This window comes from Electrophorus electricus, chromosome 15, assembly GCF_013358815.1.
Source record: "Electrophorus electricus isolate fEleEle1 chromosome 15, fEleEle1.pri, whole genome shotgun sequence".
In the NCBI taxonomy this organism is placed as follows: Eukaryota; Metazoa; Chordata; class Actinopteri; order Gymnotiformes; family Gymnotidae; genus Electrophorus; species Electrophorus electricus.
In genome coordinates, this window is record NC_049549.1 from 16,150,551 (window position 1) to 16,175,547 (window position 24,997).

General features: G+C 45.4%; 3 protein-coding genes across 3 annotated transcripts in view; 1 reads left to right on the top strand and 2 right to left on the bottom strand.

The window, feature by feature from the left end:
• cbl (Cbl proto-oncogene, E3 ubiquitin protein ligase) overlaps positions 1-4,049 on the bottom strand; it is a 30,363-nt gene extending 26,314 nt beyond the window's left edge. The window contains exon 1 of the mRNA XM_035534235.1: positions 2,843-4,049. Within this exon, the coding sequence (XP_035390128.1) occupies positions 2,843-2,989 (147 nt within the window). The 5' untranslated portion in view covers positions 2,990-4,049. The remainder of the gene's footprint in view (positions 1-2,842) is intronic.
• Positions 3,465-8,798, top strand: ccdc153 (coiled-coil domain containing 153). The gene is made up of 7 exons (XM_027013403.2): positions 3,465-3,634; positions 4,681-4,760; positions 5,047-5,118; positions 6,311-6,430; positions 6,601-6,693; positions 7,084-7,214; positions 7,652-8,798. Exons 1-7 carry the CDS (start codon positions 3,465-3,467, stop codon positions 7,778-7,780), a joined length of 795 nt encoding a protein of 264 aa, XP_026869204.1. The 3' UTR covers positions 7,781-8,798.
• Positions 8,799-12,481: 3,683 nt separating this feature from the next.
• Positions 12,482-24,997, bottom strand: part of grik4 (glutamate receptor, ionotropic, kainate 4) — a 213,327-nt gene continuing 200,811 nt past the window's right edge. The window contains exons 13-20 of the mRNA XM_035534393.1: positions 24,323-24,436; positions 19,412-19,521; positions 18,283-18,456; positions 17,808-17,973; positions 17,252-17,477; positions 17,023-17,151; positions 16,712-16,830; positions 12,482-14,384 (exon numbers count right to left, since the gene is read on the bottom strand). Coding sequence (XP_035390286.1) covers positions 13,989-14,384; positions 16,712-16,830; positions 17,023-17,151; positions 17,252-17,477; positions 17,808-17,973; positions 18,283-18,456; positions 19,412-19,521; positions 24,323-24,436 — 1,434 coding nt within the window. The 3' untranslated portion in view covers positions 12,482-13,988. The remainder of the gene's footprint in view (positions 14,385-16,711; positions 16,831-17,022; positions 17,152-17,251; positions 17,478-17,807; positions 17,974-18,282; positions 18,457-19,411; positions 19,522-24,322; positions 24,437-24,997) is intronic.

The following is a 24,997-nucleotide window of genomic DNA, read 5'->3' on the forward strand; positions in this document are numbered from 1 at the left end:
ACACTATCTCCTTCATGCAAATATGCATGCAGATACACTCCCAGAGGGAGTGCACTCATTGCAAGGGTGTCAAGAGTGCTTCACTGCCCGGCTCTCACTCCTGCAACCTCAGGATTCACGATGGGAAGCCACCCCGTGTCAAAGGACAAAAGCACCCATCATTCCCCCACCCTTCTCTGGACTAAAGCTACAGTAAAAAAAAAAACAAACAAAAAAACCCAACACCGTCCAATCGAGATAGAATGTGGTGAGTTGATAAATATAATCTAGGGGTGTGCATTTTAGAGAAAAAAAAGGTTTTGCAAACATTCATTTATTTTAATGAAAAAGGTCTTTTAATATTTGAAACCACCATTTTTTGCCTAATGAGTTCTGTATGGAACCAATGATAATTTGACGCAGCTTCATCAGCACTTGGTCATTTGACCTATAAAGCACATCAAACTATTTAAGAGTGTGCACAGGCTGAATTGTTGGCTGGACACCATTTGGAAAGGTGACTCAGCACCAAGATGCAAGTTTTACAGAATGATGTGACAGGTTTTGGGCAAAGCGGTCTAGCTCAAATGAGCTGGAATGTTTTGAACAAGAGTGAATGCATAAAGCTGGCCACCTGCTCTTTAGTCATGCTAGACACAGATGTGACACATCACAGTAGCTACTAAGTCTAACCCGATGATTTCTCTGAATAGGTGAACACAGTAATGAAAGTTTTAGACAGAACTCATTGCATCAACCAAAAAAGGCTGTTAATTTGCAAACTGATGACATGCAAGGAATTAAATGTATTTTGCCATACCATCCATCATTCTATTATTTTGAAGAAAATGGTCAAACCAAACCAAAAAACAGAATGGTTACTTGCTTTAATCTTTACTACAGAAGAAACTGAGTTTATTGTTTTTTATACACCACACCTTTTTAGTGTGCAAAATTTAAATTTAATGGGGTTGAATGGAATAATAGAATAGAATACAATAACCCTACTCAATTGCTAAGAATTAGTCAGCAAAGTAATATGAAAGGGTGGGGGGGTTAAGAAAACACCAATAGAGACAGACCAAATATCACTGAGTTGAGAAAAAGGAACAGCAAATTACAGAAAACACCAACCAAAACTTCCCATTTTTGGACATCAGATCTGAAAGTTTAAATAAATAAATAAATAAATAAATAAATAAATAAATAAATTTGTAAGTTATTATCAGCTCCTGCCATTTTCCCTCCAGAACATCAGGTTATTTACCAGTTACCATGTCATTAATCTTTATTACCATGGAAGATGTTCCAATCAAACCACAATCCCAGTAGGAAGTGGGAGATTAAGGGACATTTTTTATAATCCATAACTAAACTTGTGTGTATGGTAGCAACATAACTTAGTAACTTCAGTTCTACGCTGTTTATGTTTGTTTTTGGCCCACAAGCTAGATCTGCTTTTTATGAGGCATAAAGCAAATGTGCGGTCAAACCTTTTATTTGAAGAATAACAAAAAAGATTTGGGTTTTAGTGCTGGCAGTGAAATGGCCATGTAAAAGAGCGTCAAAGAACCATGTTTTTGTCACGTCTGATATTGAGTGCCAACAGACCCTTGACACTTCTCTTGTTTTCTTTGATCTTGTATAAAAGAGAACTGAACAGGAAACATGAACTCAGCAAGCAACCACATTTATTTTCCATAAGATGAAGCTTACTTTGCTGTGATGAAAGGCAGTAAAAAGACTTTAAAACCAAAATATGAAAGTAAAAATGTACCTGAGGTTTGTGAACCCTAAAAAAAAAAAAAAAAAACAAAAAAAAAAAACCCTAATTAAGTGACTTGTTCAAATATTGGTGGTTCTCCAGTCAGGTGAGCAAGTATGTTTAATTGTTAAAGGTGTGTCACAGATGGAGTATGTCTGGCAGATAGGCCCAACCAAACGATCTAGCCAAACTACTACATTTAAATCTCAGTTTTACAGCAATGAAGCACTATGACAACTGAGGGGCGATGTGCAGAGTTTATCAGTACATAATTCACTTCAACTCTATTTCTAATGAAAATAAGGGCTTTTTATCAAACCACAACTAACTGGTTGTACATGACGTCCAAAAGGGTGAGTAGCTCTGGAATATATAAAAACTTGTTGAGGTCGAAGAAACAAAAAGAAAAGTCAAAGTCAAAGCGACAAATCCAGGCTGCCCCTGCCAGTCAGACTGACTTAGCTCCCCATCCACGTCTCAGCTGTCTGTGACAAAAAAAAAGAAAGAAAGAAAAAAAAAAAAAAAGTGTTGCTCGGTCGGTTTTCCGGCCATCAAGGTAAATGTATAACCAGCTACGAGAACTGGCAATTTGGTCCCCTTGACGAGATCCCGAGAACATGACCAAAAACCTCCGATTTCTCACCAACGTGGATAATTTTTAATTTTTTTTTGCAAGTAACAAAGCTACTCGGCACTGTAGACTAGCTAGCATCCAGCTATCCAGTCAGATCCTGCTAGTTAGCTTAGCTAGTCTAGCTATACTGGAGAATATATTCTAGTCAAGTAGGTACTTACTATTTTGTACGACATTTTCCTATTATAAGAGGGACACTTTACTGAAAATCGAAATGTGTTTAGTCCTCGAAGGTGGACAGCCGGACAACACCAGTTTATGACCTTAACCTGCTAGCAAATCGGCTAATCTAAGCTATGCTAAGATAATAGCCTTAGCAACTGCCATATTGCGCGAGGACCCACCGTGCAGGCCACAGGACTGAGCCAGCCGGCTTTGCCATCTCTGCAACAACCCCATTATGTTAGCTTTTTGCCCTGCTTTAGCTTTCAAAACCAGAATACCGCGCAAGACAGTCGGGTTACCTTGTCCATAAGTTTCCAGCATTTCTCTACCGTCTTTTTGTCCACGGCCCCCGGCTGGTGGTGGGAGTGGTGTAGGTGATGGTGAGGCTGAAAAGCGTCCTTCATCATGCCAATGAGACCACCACCTTTCTTCAAATTTCCTGCCATGCTGCGTTTCCACAAAGTCAGACGGAGTGTCTGGTGGGGACCGGGAGACCTCCTCCCTAAACGAACCCCCCCGGTGAGGACAGCGCCCGATGCGAGGGGTCCGTCGTCGGGGGGAGAAAAAACGACCTACCGACGCAGAGGTCCCATTAAATCCCCGCGCAAGACGGAAACCGCGCTGTCACTGGCATCGGTGTAGAGCCGACGTAGTTTAAAAACACACACAGACTTTTACAGGCGTGGATTTTCGTCCGGGAGGTCGCTTCTTCCCTTCCAGACACAGCTGGCTTTTCCGCGACACCCTGCTCCCCTTTACCCTGCTCTACTCGACAGGAAGTTCGGGCTGAGCCACGCCAGAGTGCGCTGGCGCAAAGCAGCGGGCTTTGGTCCGCGTTAAAGAGCCGTCAGCTGTACAAAACGTAAACGACCCGTGAAATGAGCAGCGGGGAGGCAAAATAAAAAATAAAAATAAATGAAAATGAACACCGCCTTCTACCTCTTCCCTCCCGACTTGGTAGCAATAATCTTCCTGTTCATCCCCTTCCGGACCTTTACTGGAGGAACACCCCAGTGTCCTCCCACTACGCCCCCGCCCTCCTGCGGACGACACCCCGCTCAAGCGAGCCGTGACCGGACCTGTCTGCCAGAGTGGCTGCAAGCGGGTTTGCATTAGGGAAAACCTTTTTATATTTTTTTCTTTTCTTTTTGACAGCCTACGTAAACACAAGACCTAAAAGCGGAAAGAAATGGGGACTTGGAATTCCTTTTTGAATTCACTTTTCATGGATACACGAACGTACCTTATTAGTTTTTTTTTAAAACATCGCATTGCATTTTGCACGGACCTTTACTCTGACAGAATAACAATGGAGTGTGATAATTGTTTTTTTTTTTATTAAAAAAAAAACGAGTTTTGCTGACACAAAACCCACGAAGTAGTCTAGCAACACTATTGACTAAATTACCTTTGGACGTATGCCTTTCAGTCACTTATGAAAGCTGGATATTAAGTGTTCTCTATTCTAATGCTACAGGCAACCCAAGATTCAACTAGAGCAATAAACGGCAAATCAGAGTCTCCAAGTCTACTTTCATTAATGTTGAGCTAGCGTCCTAGGAGCAGAAGCTCCCGCAACAATAACCTCTTCCCCTCTTTTTAAAGGTCCCTTATTCCTCTTAGCAGAGGGCAAAATATATTATTCCCACCAGTCACGTTCTCAGTCATTTTCCTTTGCACGAAACATTTGCACTAATACATTCGTCTATATTAAGAATATATATATTCGTAATATATTGCGTGTGGGGTGATGAACACAACCAGAGGTTTTGAAAAGCTTGAACCGGGGTTGAACCAGCAACCCTCTTTTTACTATTGATGTACCTTAATCACCGAGACACCACTGGGCCTGTCTTTTTTGCGAGCACCCAAAAGCACTCAACCAAATATGGACAGATGGGCTATACAGGTGTCGGCTATGGTCTTAAAAAGCTCTAACAAACACTACGGCTAAAACAGTATGTGGGCTAAAAATAATCTTCACGGTGTGCTACTGCTCGGCTTCTGTGAAAACAGAAATGCGTTATCTCTTAGGATCTGCGTTACACAAAAAACTAAAAAGACTGTGGCATACGCCTTTAAGAAGCCGTGTGCCGATCGCTGGCGAATAACCTTCTGGTTGCCGCACGCATTAAAGCGCTTGGCAACGGTGTGCACGTCCGGAGGATCCAGGCGGACTCCAGCGCACCCAGCGCAGCCTCGCAACCAGACGCACTGGTGTGTGGACACAGTTTCTTTGTGGCTTTCTTGTGTGACAGCGGATCAACTGGTGCCGCACTATGCCTCCAAAGAAACGGAAAGAAAATGTTAAAAAAATCAAAAATGACAAATCCGATAAAGGTGTTTTATTTTAGTCCAGTGTGGGGATATATAGCCATCGACTATTATGTACAAGTAACTAATTACACGAAAGCGCTAATGAGCAGGGTTATGTTGATAACAGTGAAACCCATTTCATCCAATGTCAGGTCCATTAGCATGCAACTCTTTCTCTTTTTCTCAGGTGTAGGCGATGAACTTGTCGAGAAGTACAGGAGAAGTGTCTTGGACCTGGCTGTCTTAAAAGAACACCTTGGTAAGGAAAACCCACAGGGTGGGAAAATGTAAGTGTAATTAAAACACCACCACCAACATCAACTATGCACGTCGAGCGAAGCCTAAAACTCTTAAAATATGTAAGTAACACAGCTGCTAAGTTCACATTTAAATGACTGATGCCTAGTAAATATTGTAGCATCACAGTTGAAGTACAAGAGCACACAATTTCTGTTCAAAGGAATTTCAAGGTTCTTTTAGTTAACATCACATAGTCTTTATAAAGTCACAGAACAAACAGAAATAGCAGGAGAATTAGTGAGGGAAATGGGAGAATAAATGACACACACGATGGGGGTAACACATCTTTCATACTAGATAAACTAAGACATAGCTGGTTAAAGATAGAATGGAAAACTGCATTTATCTTCACACGGCCTTTCCCCTCTAAATACATACTATTGAAATGTATCGTGGGGAAATACTTAGAAGACATTGTTAAACTGGTAACTTTCTAGTGTTGAGTAGTCTTTGAAAAATAACAGTTTATTAAAAATCTTACAATTTGAATTTTTCAGAGAAGAAATAATGTCTAACCTTATTCATTTTTAAGAACAGAATAACAAGAGTGCAGGAAAACTGTAACAACAGAGTGAGTGATGCAACACTTATCGAGACATAAGCCTGTTGAGCCAGTCTGAAACCAGTTTTCCAGTAAGCTTACTCTTAATTCTCATGGGAAACTTACAATTTACCATTTATCTACACAGTAAGGTATGGATCAGTGCTAGCCAAACAGAACAAAACGGATCCACGTCTTGATTTTTGATTTGAGAATGATAACCCTGAGTCAGGGGTAAACATTAAAGACTGCCCAAGGAGATTAAAACAGAATGTAGGTGGAATGGAGGAGATAAAGAACAGAAAATCAGTGTTCAAATTAAGAATCATATATGGGCTGCCACCATTCAGCATCACTGTAGAGCGGGGGCAGGGGAGGGGTGTTTCTAAAGCTCGCTGCAGTTCAGGTCATAAGTGCAAAACATTGAAATTCTCCAGCCTGCTTAAGAATTCAGGAGGTCTGCAGTTTAACTCCCATAGTCACCATACAGTTTCACATCCAAGGCAGTGAAGTGTGGAGCAAAAATAAGAAACAGGGCAACTGTCCATACACTTTGAAGGTCATATGCACTTTGTATTACAGTTCTAAGTGCCCAGTGCTTATCGGTTAGCTCTCCAGAGAGATGTGTCATGCCAGGCAGTGTCGGTGAGAGATGAGCTGAAGTACCAGATAAGAGACTTGAAGCAGGCGCTTTCTCAAGAGAAACTTGACATGAAGGATATCACTGCAGGTCTGTCATTTATATGCATCAACTATTTTTAAGCTATACTTTGACCTACAGCGATTAGTCAATCAGATTGTAGCGTACTTGTGTTTATAGTGGTTTATTTGGTGTCCTTTAATACATGGTCAAGTATTTTTCTTTTATTGAATCTTTTTTCTCTTTATGGTCCTGAGCAGACCTCAGCCGAGAGCATCAAACCTTACAAAGAGAGCTGGAAGCTAAAGTGGAACATTTAGAAACAAATGTTTCCGTGCTTCAGAAACAGCTTGGTGAGTCTAACTATTGACGTATCTATTGGTCCAGTAAGTAGGATATTTAATTTAAAACCTGATGAAATATTAAAAATATACTCCACTGATGTAGCTGTAGAGTGCTGTGTGATGAAAAGTGAAAGGTTTCATGTTGTGCTGGATAAGGCCTTGCTTCAGTTTTACACAAAGGCTAACCACATCTTATTCTGATATAGGATGGGCCCATGTGTGCATGCACTTTAGCCAAAGCAAATAAGACCATTAAAGGGTTATTTATCACACCTTTACATCTCTGTTAATTGCATGTGCTGTTCTGTCTGTTCAGCGCATGTAACATGCAGGACAGTGCACTGAATACAAATATGATACAGAGAAGCTGGTGATCTCATCGTGGTTATGTTTTGTTAGACCAGTGTCATGCGGATTTAAAAAAGGAAAGAGAGGTCCGAGAGCGAACAGAAGAGCAGAAAGACGCCCAGATCTCAGATCTGCAAAGGAAACTGGACAGTATGGAGATGGAGTATGAGAAAATCCTGCATGTACGTGAACACTTGCACTGCACACTGAGTGAAAAACTACTAGATACCGAGTTTCTAATGGATAGTTTTGATGGATGACATATCATTAGCCAAAATAGATAGAAGATCTATCTAAGCTATCTAAGCTCTATGTAAGATCTATCTGAGCTATCTAAGAAAAGCTATGTGAGCGTTGAAAGTCCACAATCGCAGAAGTAATTCTCTCTTCTACACTTAATTTAATATATTACAAATGTATTTATTTATTTATTATTACCACACGCATGATACAACACAGGTGGTACAACATTGTCATACTGACTGAGAGCCAACATTATTCATTGAAGGAACAAGAAGCCCAGTGCCATTGAATACATTGCCGGACTTGACACTGAAATGAGGAATATCACTGTTCCCATTCAGAAGCACCTAACAATTACTTTGATTTAATTTTACAGGCCTGCCTGGACCGTTTGCTCTGGTATTTATCTGAGGCGCGGAAGCGGTGGATGGACGAGAGCTCCGTCCTTCACCAAGAGACCAAGGACATGATAGCCAAGCTGGGCTTGAACCCGCTCGACATGTGAAGCAGACCATGTCAGGTTAGACTAGACGACTGGTAGAAAATCCTGGCAGTGGTGAGAAGTCACTGGGGAGTTGCCTGAATGTTATGTATATGGTGACTAACAGTAATACAATGAGGGGATCTGTAGAGCTCACTTACAGCTAATCAATATTCTTTAATTAGGCAGCCACACGTCGGAGGAGCCTCTCTAAGAGATTCTCACTTTCTCGGGAAGTAAAATCAGTAGTGCATAGAGGCGAACAAAGACCTGGATACCTACGCTGACACTAAAGTCTGTTGTGAGATATATGTAGTACAGTTACTCTTAATGCCTGCTGTGATCACCTGCTGTGATGGAAGACAGTGCTTTTACAGAAGACAGTATCATCATTAGGAAGTCATTTGGTAGATTTATCGGTGATCTTATATTCTTTTATCTGAAGGAGGTTTTTAAAAATTGGTTGGATCAACAGGTTAGCCTTGCTGATTTTAAGAATAGTTATGTTAGATGCACATGAGTATCTCAAAGCAAAGCTCACATGCAAGAGTTATGGGAACCTGTCCAGTGATTAGATCTCAAAAATGACATCAGTATCCAGTACTGGTTGACACTGAATATGGGCCTTGGATTATATGCTAGTGCAGAGGGGGTGTGGGTAGGGGAGGGGTGCGAGGGGTCAGGGTGCCAAACCCTTAGCCACAGTCGCCAGTCCAGAATGTTCCACCACTGAGCCTGCAGTACCGCCTGCAGCCTGCAGGGGTCTCTCTGGTTTAATTTTCTTTCCTTTGTATACCTCTGATGAATTACCATTTGCTTGATATATGAGACTTTTTTCTGTTGTTTTTATTTATTTATTGCTGATAAAAACAACATAAAAGGAAAACCATGCTTTTAATGATTACCCTCACCCAGAACATTTATAAAGGTATGTAACAAAATTCATGAGTTTGCTTCTCTTCATAGGATGTAAGTGTATATAATGTACTCTCCTTTCCTGCCTGAGTGCCAACTGTGTGTATAGATGTAAATCAAACCACAAGTTGCCATGCACTTGAGTGCATCTTAGTTGGCCCACAGACTAACTTTAGATTTATCAGCAGCTTGTGCTCGACTAACTAAGGCATCTCTACTGTTCTCAGTTCAGCAGTTCATCTAATCCATCACTAACAAAAGAGGGCATGGAGTCTTCGTCAGGGAGGCTGAACGTGTGCAGGTCAGGTTTAGCTAGGGAGGCACCTCCGCAGAGACAGGCGGAGCTGGGAACTGTAAACACCTTGGCCAATTATCTGCAAATACAAAAAGTGTGAAATGCTTTTGCTAAAGACTAGGTTATTTCACACCAATATAAAGCTACATCTTTAAAGGGATCGGTACAGTTGCTGGATCACTTAACTTTCAATAGAAATTTGAGAGGGTTTACTCTCAGCAGTGTGTGTCCTCAGTAACATCTGTTTATAGCTCGACACCCCTCTGTATCATCATTTAGTGTGGTTTTATTATCCAAAGCGTATTTAACACCATAACCTGTAGTGCAGAATGGATGTGACTGCAGGTGTACAGCTTTGAAACCTGCTGTGTCCTTCCCTGCGTCCTCCAAATCTGTTATACTGCGATACTTTTGTTTTCTCTCCACATCTTGTTCAGTGATTTTTCTGCAGACTATCACTGCAGTGCCAGTCATGTGTATCCCGGCATCATTTGTTTGTCTGCTTTGTGGGAAATCACTTTCCCCATCTGTGGGTCATCAATCAGAGCCAGAATGAAGTGAAAAGACACCAAACAAAGTAAACAAACTTTTTTTTATGTGACTGACATGATGTCAAGGGTTTTTTTGGGAGGGGGGGGTTTCTTGTCCTGTCAGTCCAAATGCATGTGGCAGAATACTAAGCTTAACTGTCGCTCATGTTGGACTCGGGCACTGTGGAGGCAGGGGCACTGTGGAGGCAGAGTCACCGTGGAGGCGGCTCTGCATTTCACCAGCCGTGACTAGCAGGCCTCCGTCTTGCCTTGACTGATGCACTGTAGTGGGATCATGAAGTAAGAGCATGAAGTGTGAAGTGCTGTGTGACTCAGAGAGCTGTAATGAGGCAAGATGGTTCCTTTTTTTCTTTCTTTGTTGTGGCGTTCACAAAGAGACTCACTTCATTCAGTTCCCCAGTCAGACTACAGACATGGTTGCAGGATTCATGATGGCTACATTCAACAAGTCAAGCACCCATATAATGCATACATATTGAAAGTTCTATTCAGTGGGACATATTCGGTGGTGTTACTCTGTAAGGCATATCTAAAATTAGTGACAGTGACATGGAAGTTTTTACGTGTCAGTGTCTCTGCTGGATAGAGAGACTAGTCTGTCATTTAAAAATATGCAGCCCACAGTGGCCCTGTCACGGTCAGGAAGCACCACCGAAGAAGAGCTGAAGCCCTGGCAACACAAACTGGACACGGCGACAAGGAACTTCAGTCTCCACAAGGTGCTTCTAATAAAGTGGGTCGTGAGTGTGTACCGAACGTCAATAAGTGCATTTTGCTTTTGTGTGTGTGTGTGTGTGTGTGTAATCAAGAGACTAGATGCATGTGTGTTACTTAATGTGCTTTACTGTCACGGTAACAATAAATGTGACAAGGTGAGTGTCTTCCCCAGGAACAGGCCTCCTGAAGAGCAGAGTCGTCTCACGGTAGCGCCACACTAAATGCATTATGTCTGGATTTCTGCCCTTTAGACAGGTATGCAGTCGGAATCTTCATTTCTCCATATTATCAGGCTAAGGTCGAAAATGATGAGAGAGCACTTATTTTTACGTTTGCAGTTCCTTCTTATTCTGTGCTGATGGAGCTTTTTTCTGATGGTGAATTTTAAACAAGTCAGCATTTGGAGTGATCTTAAAAAACCCTTTAAATAGCTAATGTCAAATTTCAACATGTCTGGCATTTCAAATAAAGCCTTACATTCATGATCCCTTGCAATGAAAAACTAAATATCAGCCATTTCCCCTTTTTGTGTGATCGGTTATTTTAGTTTTAGATTTTGCACAACCTTTACATCAAAATGACTTTAACATGCTAAATATACTTCATTTAGACGTACCTTAATTCATCTGTGTGGACATTTAAAAATAAATCTTGCAATAATGCTTTATAGTTTTTATTTTGTAGAATGCAGAAAAACAGTAAATGGACATATGTTTTTTCATTGCAAGGGCTCAAATGATGCATTGGTTTGTTTGTTCTTACCCCCAGTACATTTAGTATAAACATACACTATGCACTTGTTCAATAAAGTTAATATTACTAATCTCAGTGAATTAGAACAGACTACACTGAGATGTCTGCTGTCGTGACAGAGATAGAGCGATAATGTTATGGAACGAATCCCGATAAGTCAGTGCTGATGTAGGACACTGGAGTTCTTATTGTGTGAGAGGGAATGATCTAGGAGATGACTGGGTTGTAAATTTGGTGTGTCATAAACACACAGCACACATGATTCATAGCCTTGCTCATACGGACGAGTCACCAAGTAAACACCCTCTTCTGTCATTACACTGAAGACATGGACAACACTCCCTCATTATTAAACCATTCTCGATGACACCTTTAAAGCTTTGCTAGCTGAGCCTTTTTACTGTCTGTTCTGAAGCTTTTCTTTGTAAAAGATGTTTTTAAAATGTATTTAGAGTGGAAGACAAACGACATCAGCATATAAAGCCTATGAACCACGGCAGCCAGGTTGTGCCGTTCACAAGCTTTCCTAGTAAAATATTTGGAAGTTCTGCACTCTTTTAGCCTGACTGCCCTTCCTGCGTTCAAATAAACTGGTACACTCACCATTCAATCATGGCTGATTGAATATTTATGTGTGAGCGTTTGCTGTTTGCACACTTGACATGCAGAGCAGACAAGAAACTAGCGTCTAATGCCTCTTTTGTTGTTCTTCTTAAGACACTTGTCTTGATATGCTTAGGCACAGTTTCCCATACTCAGATTAAGACTTAAGATCACACTAAATTAATTTTTACATTCCCATTACCAATACATTAAATAATGTCATCTCCGTGCGAATGTGTCTGTCCTTGTGTGATGAGGGACACACCATGGGACGTTTCATGCGTGCGATCACACACGAGCATCCACCGCAGCTGCACCAGGAATCCCTGATTCTGCCACCTATGTCTACACATGCGGAAAGTTAAGAGAGACACATTCACCTCAGCCTTCAAACGCTCCGTGATGGGAATGGCAACCACACAGCCTGATATTGCATTCCGCGCAGCGCTGCGCCTCCCTGCAGAAGGAGCTCCAGAATCTGGAAGAGAGACTCCACTCCAGGCAGCGTCCATCTTCACTATCAAGGTCAACCTCTCAAAGAACCACATGCACTGTTCTTTATTACAGATGTATGCCCCTCACATTGCAGAGAAACTTTTAGGCTGAACTCAGATCTGTTCTTAAAAAAAAAAAAGGGGGGAAAAGGTTGAAGATGAAGGAATGTCAGCCTGCTGAAACTCTGGAAGGAAATGAACTGCAGTAAGCGCTTTAAGCGCAGCATGGAACAGCTGAAGAACGCAAGTGAATGTCATTTGTCTTAACACAATGCAAATCTGACACAGATATAGTGTTGTTGGTGTAACTTTGCACTTTAAGAGTATAGTTTAAAATGATTTACATATGAGTTTTCTTCTAGACAAATGCCTTTTGTTCAAAATATATTTATTGGAATTTAGGAAAAGTGTTGAAGTTTAGTTTAGAACCCTTTTTTTGGAGTGACCTTACATGTCAAGTCTTCATTTCTCTACACACTGAGAGTCGTGAATGATCTGGACCAGACAGCGTGAGGAAACACCTGCTAAGGTGCTCATCTCCTGTCCTTATGACACGTCGACTTAAATATAAGAGTTCCTCTGACACTGCGTGTGCTGAACACTCAAAGGCCATAAACACGGAGCCCAAATGGAACCATGTGGTTTGGATGAAGAAGTCAATGTCTGTCCAGTTATGTCTCTATCAGCAAATGACTCAGAGATGAACTTCAGAGTGTGTAACTGGAGAATTATAATGTTGTGACTGGCATTTTGGGTTGAAACTGTTGCCAGGCTGATGGTAAGTTCTTTCTTACCCTGCTAATTTTATATTTCAGACCACAAGGTTGTGAAAATGAAAATTGTTCTCACTTAATGAGAACTTAAACAGTTGTTCTGCCAAATAATGCCTTATAATCACTGGTCTTGTGTCATGCTTGAACAACCAGAGATGAGCATTGAAGCCTAGTCCAAGCTCTAGCCATTACCTACACTGTCGATGAGGGCTTTAAAATTTCTGGGCAAAACATCAGAACAGCAGAAACTTTCACTCGTGTACTCTAGATCGGCAATGTTGAAAACCATCTAACATGCACATCAAACCTCCAGAAATATCTTTAAAATCTATTTTAATAGAATAACACTATAATTAAAAACAGACCACTGTGGTTTTATGTTCTCTTTGTAGTCACGTCCTCAAGGCCATGATACTGGAACAGAACAAAATCCATACAAAGTTTATTTGGCACTTTAAAAAAAGATCTGACGATGTGTAAAGTGTTCCAGAATGTCACGGGTTGTAAAGTGGGTCGTCTGCAGCTGTCAGCTGTAAAGCAAGTCTCTCCACTGGTCACACAAAATAAAAGTAAGCGTGATGGTTGTGAGAGCAAGATAACAGCAACTGTAATATACTCATATCACAACCAAAAGAGAAATAACTTAAAAATAAAACTGACAGCACAATAAGACCAGAGAAAAATATACTGCATAGTACAAAGTCCCTTGGTTTGCTCCAAAAATGATATTCAGAGCAGATGACAGTGGGGGTAGTGTATACAGTGACCGGACCCCTGTCCAGTGGGGGTAGTGTATACAGTGACCGGACCCCTGTCCAGTGGGGGTAGTGTATACAGTGTCCAGACCCGTCTAGTGGGGGTTGTGTACACAGTGTCCGGCTCCTGTCCAGTGGGGGTTGTGTACACAGTGACCGGACCCCTGTCCAGTGGGGGTAGTTTGTACGATGAGTGGACACCCTATGAAATCCAAACACCTCGGAGTGTGGGAGTTCTGATGGTCTGTGCTGAAAGGAGAGTTCCGCCCTCTGACGCACATGTTCCACCAAGCTCATGGTTTCCGTTGCCCCGGGGTTCCGCTGAAGCCCGGCTCCAGATCGGTGCCCCAATGGCAATGAGGTGGGCCGGGGCCTCTTATTCGGGCTCACTGCTGTTGGTCGTCTTGTCCCACTCTGCGCTCTCCTCACTGAGGGCGGGCGAGGTGCCAGGCGGGGCACCGGGACGCCCGCGGTGCCCCTGGAAGCGCCGGCACTCGGGGCAGATGTGCACGTGGCTACAGCTACGCACCACCAGGGCCGCCTCCTGCAGTCTGTGGGAGAGGGGCTCTGGCAGGCCTACGCCCGCGCCCATCCCCGTGCCCATGCACAGCTTGCCGTTGCTCAGGCTGGCAGCGGCGTGTGCCTGCCGCTCGTCCGGGCCGAGGGGCCGGGGCCGTAGCGGGGCGGCCCCGCGGTGCCGACGCAGCTGCAGGCCGTCCTGACACAGCACGATGCCATGGAGCTCCCGTAGCATCTCCTCACACACCGACAGCTGTGAGATGCACACACACAGAGGAGGGGGGAGAGAGAGAGAGACAGAGAGAGAGAGAGAGAGAGAGAGAGAGAGACAGAGAGAGAGAGAGAGAGAGAGAGACAGAGAGAGAGAGAGAGAGAAAGAGGCCAGGGGGACTCACTGACACACTGCAGGCAGCATAGGCAGCACACTGATCAAAATAACACAGGAACTCTGCGTAACTGACACTCTGCCCAGAAAACTAAGTGCAGAAGCAAGGAGAGGCCATTGTGGATCTCCAGAGAGTCACGAACTCTCCACACCTCCTCAGTAAAGGAACGGTTCGAACAAAACTCAAGCCCACATGACTCAGCGCATACCTAAAGGCCTCCCTAATAACCTGCTACAGTAGTCATGCCCCGCAGTTATGAGACTAAACCTGCTAACAAGAAGCAAGACCATAGTCTACCGTTTCCATGGTGCCTGTAAGACATGACATGGTCTGATATCCTCGTGGTCTGCATACAACATGACTGCATACAAAATGAAGCCCTTGTTTATATTGCTTTGTGCTCTTCCAATGTCGCCTTATATTTCAGAATTACCCAAGTGTGTAGGAACCATCTCAAAAGCCTCTTCTAAGTTCCCTTTTGTACAAATGCCAAACATCTTCACATTCTCTTCTGTTGCGAGTATATTTATGGCTCTAAGAAAAGGTGTTCGCTAAACAGGTGTGAGATTTCAACCTGCAATTTTTGTCATGCTAATGTGAGCCAGTATTGTTTCACTTCGTTAGCACCGTTCGCCTTCAGCAAAACTACAGAAACCTCGTTTAAACTTGAACTCTATATGTGTATGTGATTTCCGGTCACAAATTCCTTTAACTTTTAATATTATAGCAGTCTATGGTTGATTCAACATGGTATCAAAGCCTCTTATGCACAGCCTTTGTAATGGTGCGTTGTAGTGGTGTGAAGTTCTCTGGCGTGCTGTGCATGGGGCTGGGTACGGCTGTCTGGACGACGTCTGTGGATAGATCAGTGGTCAGCTGACAGAGGTCAAGCCAAAGCGCTGGGCTGCACTGCCACAGTGGTGCACGGGGACAGCTGACATCACAGAGTAGTGGACCAATCACATTCCACACACAGCACTGACTGCTCCCACTCACAGCAGCCTGTAAGGCGTATGCCCATCAGCCACTGTCTGCCCTTTCAGACATGCCAATTCTAGCATAGGCTTTGAAAAATGAACAACAACACAAGCACACACACACACAAACACACCAACATACAGACATGCTCATTCACACACACATATAACCAACACACACACACACACACAAGCATATGAACACACCATTTCATCCATGTTGCTCTGGCCAGTGTTGGCCTGAAGGCAGTGGGCTTGTATACATGCAGTGCTGAAAGCATGTGACCATGTGATGTTCCTAACCTCTCCAGAGCTACACACACCAACCTGGGCATTTGTGGTCACTTAAAACACAGCACACACTAACAATGCTGATTCCCTGTTACTGTGAATTTTAAAAACGTAGATGAACTCAGAGTTTGACTGGAAGGTCGCATAATGGAAGTCAACCTTGACCCTCATGTCCTGCCAAGAACGTTTCGAAACGTTTAGATATTAGTTGGTAAGATGAGTGAAAGTGGAACCAATGGGAAAACAGAGATCTAAACCATTTGTTTCCAAATGGTTACCAGTCAGCACACACCCACATCAACCCAGTTCATTTACACACAGCAGACAGATGGTTTCAGGACGCACACAAGAGCCCAGAGTCCTACACTCTGTTTCCCCCACACAGATGGCAAAAATGGCACGTTCCCATATGGTGTCAGAACACAGTGCTCTCAGACATATTTAATCATCTTTTTTTTTAACCATTACCAGAAAGTTTGTAAACAGACCCTTTCATGTGTACACACCCACCACAAAGAATTCACGTCTTGGGGTTCCACTGACACATTCTGAAGTTTTATTTAGCAAAAATGTGTTTCCTTTAAAACAGTCACAGTGTTTTCTTTAAAACAATCCAGTCTGGCATATATTGCTAATGAACGACACAACAAGACAACAATTATACATTCATAGTATGTGAGAAATCGAAACTGAATTCAGAATTTGCATCGTAAAAAATCCAGTCCCTTTAAGGGACTACCTGGAGGCAGCACAGACCAGCAGAGGCCATCAGAGACCAGGGCCTATGTGAGGTATATTCTTCTGTGTTTGTGCTGTGTGGTGGGTGGAGCAGGGCTGGGCGGGGCAGGGTGCGGGGCTCAGGATGGGAGGCATGTGGGCGGGGCGAAGGACACAAAGCAGAAGCAGGTAAAATGGGTCCCTCTCACCTCTGTTCCGGGCGTCTGGCGCAGCATCCAGACAAACTCCAGCACGGCCATGCAGATCGCCACGAGCAGCCCACACACCAGAACCACAAATATGCCCCCGATGTTCTCCATGCCTAGACCTGCACGACACACACACGCACACACACACGCATGCACACACACATGTATGTGGATTCACACACCCACATAAATACTCACGTTTAGGCCTTTGAAGCATGGGACCTCACAGACACCCACATACCCATACACACACACACACACACACACACACACACACACAAAGACAGCAGGTAGCAAGGGGATCTCGTCACCTTTGGCTCGATGGTCCTCTTCTTTCGGACATTTTCCGCCATCCCACCATTTTCTCTTCAGGATCTCCAGCCGGTTTTCCTCTTGCAGCCTGAGGATGGCCAGGTCAAACTCGTCCCGGTACACCGAACCTGCTCAGCAAAGCACCAAAAAAACACCACCCCCCAATGTTACCTCCGACTCCACATCACCAGGTTACAGTAGCCGTGGCGCCAGGGTCTGGCTGCTCACCCAGGGGCATGCCGATGCCATAGCCCTTGGTGTCCAGGAGGCCCCCTATCTGCGTGAGGTTGCAGTTGCGTTGTCTGTGGTACTCGTTCATGGTGCTCTCCAGCAGGTAGGCGTAGTTGGAGTTGAGCACGCGTGCAATGCCCTCCTCTGTGCTTTTCACGAACACGCTGGGCTGCTTGGAGTGCATGAAGTTCCACATGCGCTGGTACGTCTGGTAGCGGGAGTTCTGGAGGAGGGCGGGAACGGGTCAGTGTCTCCTCGGGCTCTGCAGCCCAAGCCCAGGAGACCTGTGAGCTCACAGGTTCACTGCTGCTTGTACGCGTAGAGTGACGGATATGACTAATGAAAGAGTTGATGTTTGGAGCAGGCGTGATGGAGAGAGGCTCGGGCGAACGGTTTAGAAAAGCTTGCGGCCTGAACGGGCCCCTGCAAAGCAGTGCCATTGACATCACGCCTGGGGACACATGAACCCGTTAGCTACGCGCCCGTAAGCCCAATGGCAGGCCGTCGATGCAGGGAGAAGTTCCCGTGCCTTGGCACTCGGACGGCAGCTCACCTGGAAGAAGGTCATGGTAGAGCCGCCGTGCATGGTGCCGTACTCGATGGCTGTCTGGTCGGCCAGGTCGTCCACGGATTCGATGGGCACCTCCATCCTCTGCACGGTGAGGAAGGCAGCCAGGTTGGCCGTGTAGGAGGAGATGATGATCAGTGTGAAAGCCCACCTGCACGACAGCGCACCCCCGAGTCCGAGAGCACGGAAACAGCAGGATATCAGAGCAGGAAGGTCAGCGACTGAAGGGTGCCGTGTGCTGCTGGCGCCTGAGGAAGAGGTCTAAACACGCCCCATGGCTACTGCACACACACCTGCTTTCTTTGACCTTGGTGTCAGTGTGAACAGTGGTGCACTAACAGCAGGAAAACAGACAGTGGAGGTGCAGACCGGTGGTCACGGGGTTAATAAAGTGGTGTTTAAGAGAGACAGGAAGAGAGAGTGTGTGCATGTGTGTGTGTACCTATGTGTGTACTCTTACCATACTCCACTGACGCAACGTGTGGAGAGTGCTCTAGGGGCAATGGTGGAACCCTGCTGCATGAATCCCCCTACAGGGAACCAGAAACTGTTCCCCAGGGAGTACTGGTTAATGAGCAGGCTACAGCGGCCCTTCAGGCAAGGGTGTGGGTTGTACCATTCGTAGGGGGTGAGCCTGAACTCCGGGAGAAGGAAGCAGAGAGAGCAAATGGGAAGAGTCAGGAACTGCATTAACAATCGAAATAGCATGAAGTCAGCTGTAGTCCCTGAAGGCTGAGGAAACACAGGATGTGTTTGTATGTGTGTGTGTGTGTGTGTGTGTGTGTATCACACATGAGCCAGCCATAACATTAAAACTACCTATCTAATATTTTGTAAATCCCCCTTGGGCCATCAAAACAGCGGTGTCCTGTTGAGACATGGACTCCGTAAGACCTCTGAAGACGTCACGTGCTGTCTGGCAACAAGACGTTGCACGGTGGGGACTGCATGATTTATACTTGTTTGTCCAGCACATCCCATGGATGCTCGATTGGACTACGATCTGGGGAATTTGGACGTGGAGTCAACACCTTGACTACAGGTCACTACAGCACAGCAGGGACACTCCACAGGACCTGCCTTTTAGAGGCGCTCTGACCCAGTGCTTAAGACATCACAGTTTGGCCCTTGTCTAAGTCTCACATCCTGGCGTTTACCCCTTTTTCCTGTTTCCAAGACATGAACTTCAAGAACCGACTGTTCACTTGCTGCCTAATGTATCTCACCCCTTGACAGGTGCCATTGTAATGAGATAATAAATGTTATTCACTTCAACTGTCAGTGGTTTTAATGCTATGGCTGATTGATGCATATTTATATACATATGTGTGTGTGTGTGTGTGTGTGTGTGTGTGTGTGTGTTTGTGTGTGTGTGTGTGTGTGTTAGCGAAACTTTCTTCTTGACAGAAATCTACCAAGGCATAAAGGCTTGAAAAATAAAAACAAACTAACAAAAATGGTTTACATTCACATTACAGAAAATTTGCAGTGAACAATAATTTCTTTTTGGGGGTCTTTGAGAAATAAGGGTAAATAAGGGTCAGTTATGCCACTGGCCAGCAGGTGTCAGTGTGGAGCTGGATATTTACCTGGCCACAAGGAATAGCACACAGCTAACTGCCAGGTACGCCAGCAGCATGAAGAGCCAGACCCCTGGGGAAAAGGGGTCCAGGAAGGAAAAATAGCCCGGTCTTCTTCCCTAAAAATAGGCAAAATGAGGGCTGGAACAGTCAAACGCAGTATTTTCTCTGACCTTGAATTTTGCTTCATTTCAGTACATTTCAAATGTACGCTGAGGCAAAAAAGGTGCTAACTGCAGTGGCTTGTTTGGTTAAAAGCAAACACTTAGTTTTCTACCTCTAGTTCTTTGCTGTGCATGGAAAGAATCCAATTACTGCTGACACAGAGAAAAACGGTCCCTGTACAACAGTCAGAACCAATTAGCTCGGGTCCTTCTGTGGTCACATAGAAAATCTGTGGCCAACAACAACGGACCAGTATCCTAACAGTGAGGTAGTTACTGTGAAACCATAGAGTTTAATAAACGTGCGTTACAGACACCTTGGAAAAGGAGACGTAAACAAAATGTTCAGCGTAGGAAAATGGGAATCCACACATGATGTGGTGTAATTAACTGCAGCTTTCCAACTGTTTCATAAAGCCTCCAGCACAAGAATGCGATAAAGCCCATATAACTGCAGGAGGAACCAGTTTACAGTGCTGTGCTGATTAAATACCCCCGCCCCCATGCCCACATTAGGATAATTGAGTGACATAGGAGTTAAACTGGAGTCTGGAAGAGCTGTAATTACAGCCCTGATTTAAAGGGGGCATGTCTGTGCAGGACACTCTCGCCCAACGCACAAATGTGATGATTATGGGGCGATCCGAGCTGCTTGCGCATCAGATCACGTTCATGAATCTGAGCCAATCACGTTCATACATCTGAGCCTATTGCATTCACGCATCAGAGCTGATCACATTCACGCATCAGAGCCAATCACGCTCACGAATTACAGCCAATTGAGCTCACCCATCAGAGCCAATCATGTTTATGCATTAGATTGTGTTCACGTATTAGAGCCAATCATATTCACGCATCAGAGCCAATCATGTTTATGCATTAGATCGTGTTCACGCATTAGATCGTGTTCACGCATCAGAGCCAATCATATTCACGCATCAGAGCCAATCATGTTCACGTATCAGAGCCAATCATGTTCATGCATCACAGCCAATCACATTCATGAATCACAGTAAATCATGTTAACGCATCAGAGCCAATCACATTCACGCATCACAGCCAATCACGTTCATGAATTACAGCAAATCATGTTCACGCATTAGAGCCAATCATGTTCACGCATCACAGCCAATCACGTTCATGTATCACAGCCAATCACATTAATGAATCACAGCAAATAATGTTCACACATCAAAGCCAATCACGTTCACGCGTCAGCGTCAATTTGGCTCATGCACCAGAGCCAATCAAACTCACTCATCAAAGCCAATCATGTTCTTGCTTCAGACACATGCACTGTAGCACTAAACAGTGGCATTAATGCAGCAACAGGACTCTGGAGAACAGAGAGCATGCCATGTGCTGCGAGTGTGGTCTTGTGCCCCCGCCAGCTCACGTGCCTGGCTGTCCAGCCGCCCGACAACGCTAATCATACTGTGGCACAGTGCCAGGGAGCTCGCGGCCGGCACTCGCCGGGCTTCACTGGAGTTTGTCGCCGTTGGCAGTCTGTTTGGAGCTGAGGGGGAGGGGCTTTTGTTTACAGCGCTCCTATGAATGTGCTCTTTAATTTACATAAAGGCACAATCAACATCACAAGGAGCAGAGGCAGTGGTGCTCGACACAAGCCAGCTGCTAGAGAGAGAAAGGGATTGAGAGAGAGAGAGAGAGAGAGAGAGAAAGGGAGTAAGAGAGAGAGAGGGAGAGGAAGAGGGAGAGAGAGAAAGAAGCAGAGAACAGAGCACACCAACATCCGCTGTAGTAGCTGGATAGCTCTGTTTACTTGTGAACAGCATGTGATAACCGTGTTTATTCATGAGCAGAGTATGATAGCCGTGTTTACTCATGAACAGTGTGTGATAGGCGTGTTTACTTGTGAGCGTTGTGTGATAGCTGTGTTTACATGCAAGGCGCTCTCGCCCTACACCGAGCTCTGTGCTGTGTGGAACCATGGTGGGGCTCCGTCAAAGGAGCAGGCTGACACAGAGCGACGAGGCTCACTAGCTACCCAAGTGTGAGCCATCGTGGCGTGGCCCAGGGCCTAATCCGCCTCTACACCTCCCACTACATGCGCTCACACATCAAAGCCCCTTAAGTAATGTGTTTGTCTACAGCTGCATGTGCTGGAGGTTTGGAGTGAAGCTTCTGTCTGTGACAAACCAGGAAACATTTTGTCTGGGAGGAGAACTGTCAAAATAGTCAGCTGTGTGAGGTGGTAATCCTAACTCTACCCCTAATCCTAAACATAACCCTAACCCTAATCCTAACCCTAACCCTAACCCTAACCCTACTCCTAATCCTAATTCTAATCCTAACCCTACTCCTAATCCTAACCCTAACCCTAATACTAACCCTACTCCTAACCCTAATCCTAATCCTACTCCTAACCCTAATCTTAAATTTAACCCTACTCCTAATCCTAATCCTAACCCTAATCCTAACCCTAAACCTAACCCTACTCCTAATCCTAACCCTAATCCTAATCCTAACCCTAATCCTAACCCTACTCCTAATCCTAACCCTAACGCTAACCCTACTCCTACTCCTAATCCTAAACCTAACCCTACTCCTAATCCTAATCCTAATCCTAATCCTAATCCTAACCCTCACCCTAAATTGTGTGGGAAATTATAGTCAGCCCATCCATCACCCTTCAGTGCTTTACCACCAACATTGGTATACATGGTGGGTCTTCATCACCAATAATATTTATTAAATGACAGAAAGGTCACAGTCTAGATCTGTTTCTGTGCTGAGCTGAGCAGGTGCGGCAGGCGTGAACAGCTGGAGAACAGCTGGCCGGTGCTGTTTCATCCTGCAAGCGCTTGGGCATGGGCTCCCGCGCTGGCATCCGGGGCCAGGACTTCGAGCAGCACCAGTGAAGGCTGGTGGGGGTGGTGGGTGAGGGTGTTGGGGGGCAGGGATTGGTGGGTGGGGGTGCTTTCCCCACATCTGACACCTTGAAATACACATAAAGGGAGTGTGCGGCCAATCAGAGAGGCTGCAGGAAGACAGAAGGCCTGGAGGAAGAGGCTTTACTGTCTGCAGGGCAGAGGGTATCTCTATCACTCACACACACACACACACACACACACACACAGACTCCATCTGAATGGCCCCAGTCCTTTAATGCATCTCATAAATGTCATTTTTTCTCCCTGCAAAGCACCCTAATTATCTCATCACACTAATTAGCCTTCTCTAGCCACTCCCACTTCCACAGGGAGGGTCTTCGGAGGAGCCAGCTTCATACACGCCATTGTTGGCTGCACAAATGTCCCAGTGGTGGCCAGCAGCCGGAGAATCACAAGCACATTCTGCTTCCTACCTGCTCCAGCCAATTCTACACACAAATGCCACCGCCCTGAATGTTCACGCATACGGTCACGGTCTGCTGCATGTCACATGGCACAATAACAGCCCGGGATGCCAGGGGACAGACAAACCCGGAATGTAATTAAAACCAGACTGGAGGCCATGTTTTATTTCATTTTCTATCATTGATCACTTGCAAAATTGCATTTGGAGCTCAGAATAATCATTACGGGATCCTTGTTGGCAAGGTGGGATCAATATCAAAATCAAGGCGGATAATTTCTAAACAAGCGCATGTGGGAGACTGCGTGGGGCCCCGTGAGGCCCTGGGCCCCGTAGAACACCAGCCGAGACGCTGTCCAGGGCCAGAGTGGATCCGAGCGCTTCACGGACAGACTGAGACAGAGGAGCACTAGAAACTGCTCTACAGAATAGCACGAGCGGCTCTAATCTCTCACTTGCACCCTGAGTTACTACTGCGGGGCCCACGTGGCATGCACCTTCTGTCTTTTTTCCTATAGTTGTCTGGCTTTGTCGCTCTCTGTCTGTCTTCTGCTGTCACTGTCCATCGCTGTTCGTCTTTCACGCTCTCGCTTGGCCTGTCTCTCATAATCACCCTCCTTTTCCACCCTTCATTTGTAGAGCTGTTTCAGCAAGCAGAACGCCTCTGTGTGTGTGTGTGTGTGTGTGTGTCCTGCAGTGCGGAACACTCCGAGCAGAGGTACGTCAGCCTGCAGGAATGCAGATGAGGGTTGTTCTGAGCACTAGACGTTTCTGCAGAGGTGTAGCAGCTAATACCACACCTTCTGCCATCCATTCTCTCCAGAGCTTGAGCACGGAGCTGTGTCCTGCCACACATGTTGTCAGCGTGAGGGAGGGAGTAAGCGTGCAGTGCATGCGCGTGTGCTTGTTTGTGTGTGTGTGTGACTGCCCTACCGGGACATCGCATTAATGTTTGCTCGGATCGCACCAAAGCGGCCCCATCCAGCCCGCAGCCAATACAATGTGTCACCCTGGCTTTTCGGAAGGCTTTGATTAATAGCACCCGGGACTTTTAAAAATAAAAGAGCTATTGGATTTCCAGGGCTGGTGTGTACATTTACTTTACTTTAAGTCACAATCAGCAGGAGGGTGGGATTGTACAGCAAAGCAGGACATTGATCAGCTGGTTCCCTGCACTGCAGCAGGGCTCACACCTCCCCGGGCCTCAGCCCCGTCTCACCTCCGCTCTCTCTCCACACCTCTCTTCATCTGTCTCTACATCTCTGTTCCTCCACTCCTCTGTCTCTCAGTGTCTATATATCTTCCTCCACATTTTCTCTCTCTGCTGGCTGCTCTGGTTTAGCGCTCGCGGCCCTGGGTTTAGAGGGGGTGTGGCTGAAGGGCAGTGGGGGTGGAGCTTTGCGGGTGGAGTCAGTGGGCGGAGTCGGTGGGGCGCCCTTACCAAGTGTACGCGGTACATTATGCTGATCCCCAGAGTCATGAAAGGCTTGGAGAAATCGATGACCTTCTCCCGCTCCGCTGTGATGGTCAGGGCAGCTACAGCCAGGTCAGCCTTCTGCAGCGCACACACACACACACACACACACACACACACACACACACGCGTGCACACACACAATCACTAGTGCATACACAGTCAACAAAGCCTTAGGAGGCGATATGACAGCTACATCACACCAGTGAAATGCAGAGAAAAATAGATAAATAACACAAAAGGAAGAAAAAAGCATAAAACGGATGGCACTGTGAAAGATGGCACTGTGTTACAACCCATGTGTCAACAATCTGTTTGTTGAGTGGCGATAAGTACTTGTATTACAGAGGTGACCGTGCGCGGTGCTGTTGAGTGGGGGGAACGGGAGCAGTGAGATCCGTGGGGCCGGGGGCCGAGGGCCGTGGTGCAGGGGCTGGGTCCCGCTAATCTCACGGTACCTAGGGGTATATGTGTCGGGGGCTTGCTGCCCCTTCTGGGGGAAGTGCCACAGGTGCCAGCCTCGATGCCCAATATCATGGAGATCGCGCCTAATAGGCACTATCTTGACTGCGTGTGTTTTTAAGAGGAGAAAGGAAAGAGTCCACGTCACCCACGTCATCCACGTTAACTCGTTTCAGGATG

Coding starts and splice junctions, on each gene's coding strand:
- ccdc153 (XM_027013403.2), top strand. CDS start 3,465: ATGAACACCGCCTTCTACCTCTTCCCTCCCGACTTGGTAGCAATAATC. Junction 3,635..4,680: donor GACCGGACCTGTCTGCCAGA/GTGGCTGCAAGC, acceptor CACGCATTAAAG/CGCTTGGCAACGGTGTGCAC. Junction 6,431..6,600: donor CATGAAGGATATCACTGCAG/GTCTGTCATTTA, acceptor GGTCCTGAGCAG/ACCTCAGCCGAGAGCATCAA.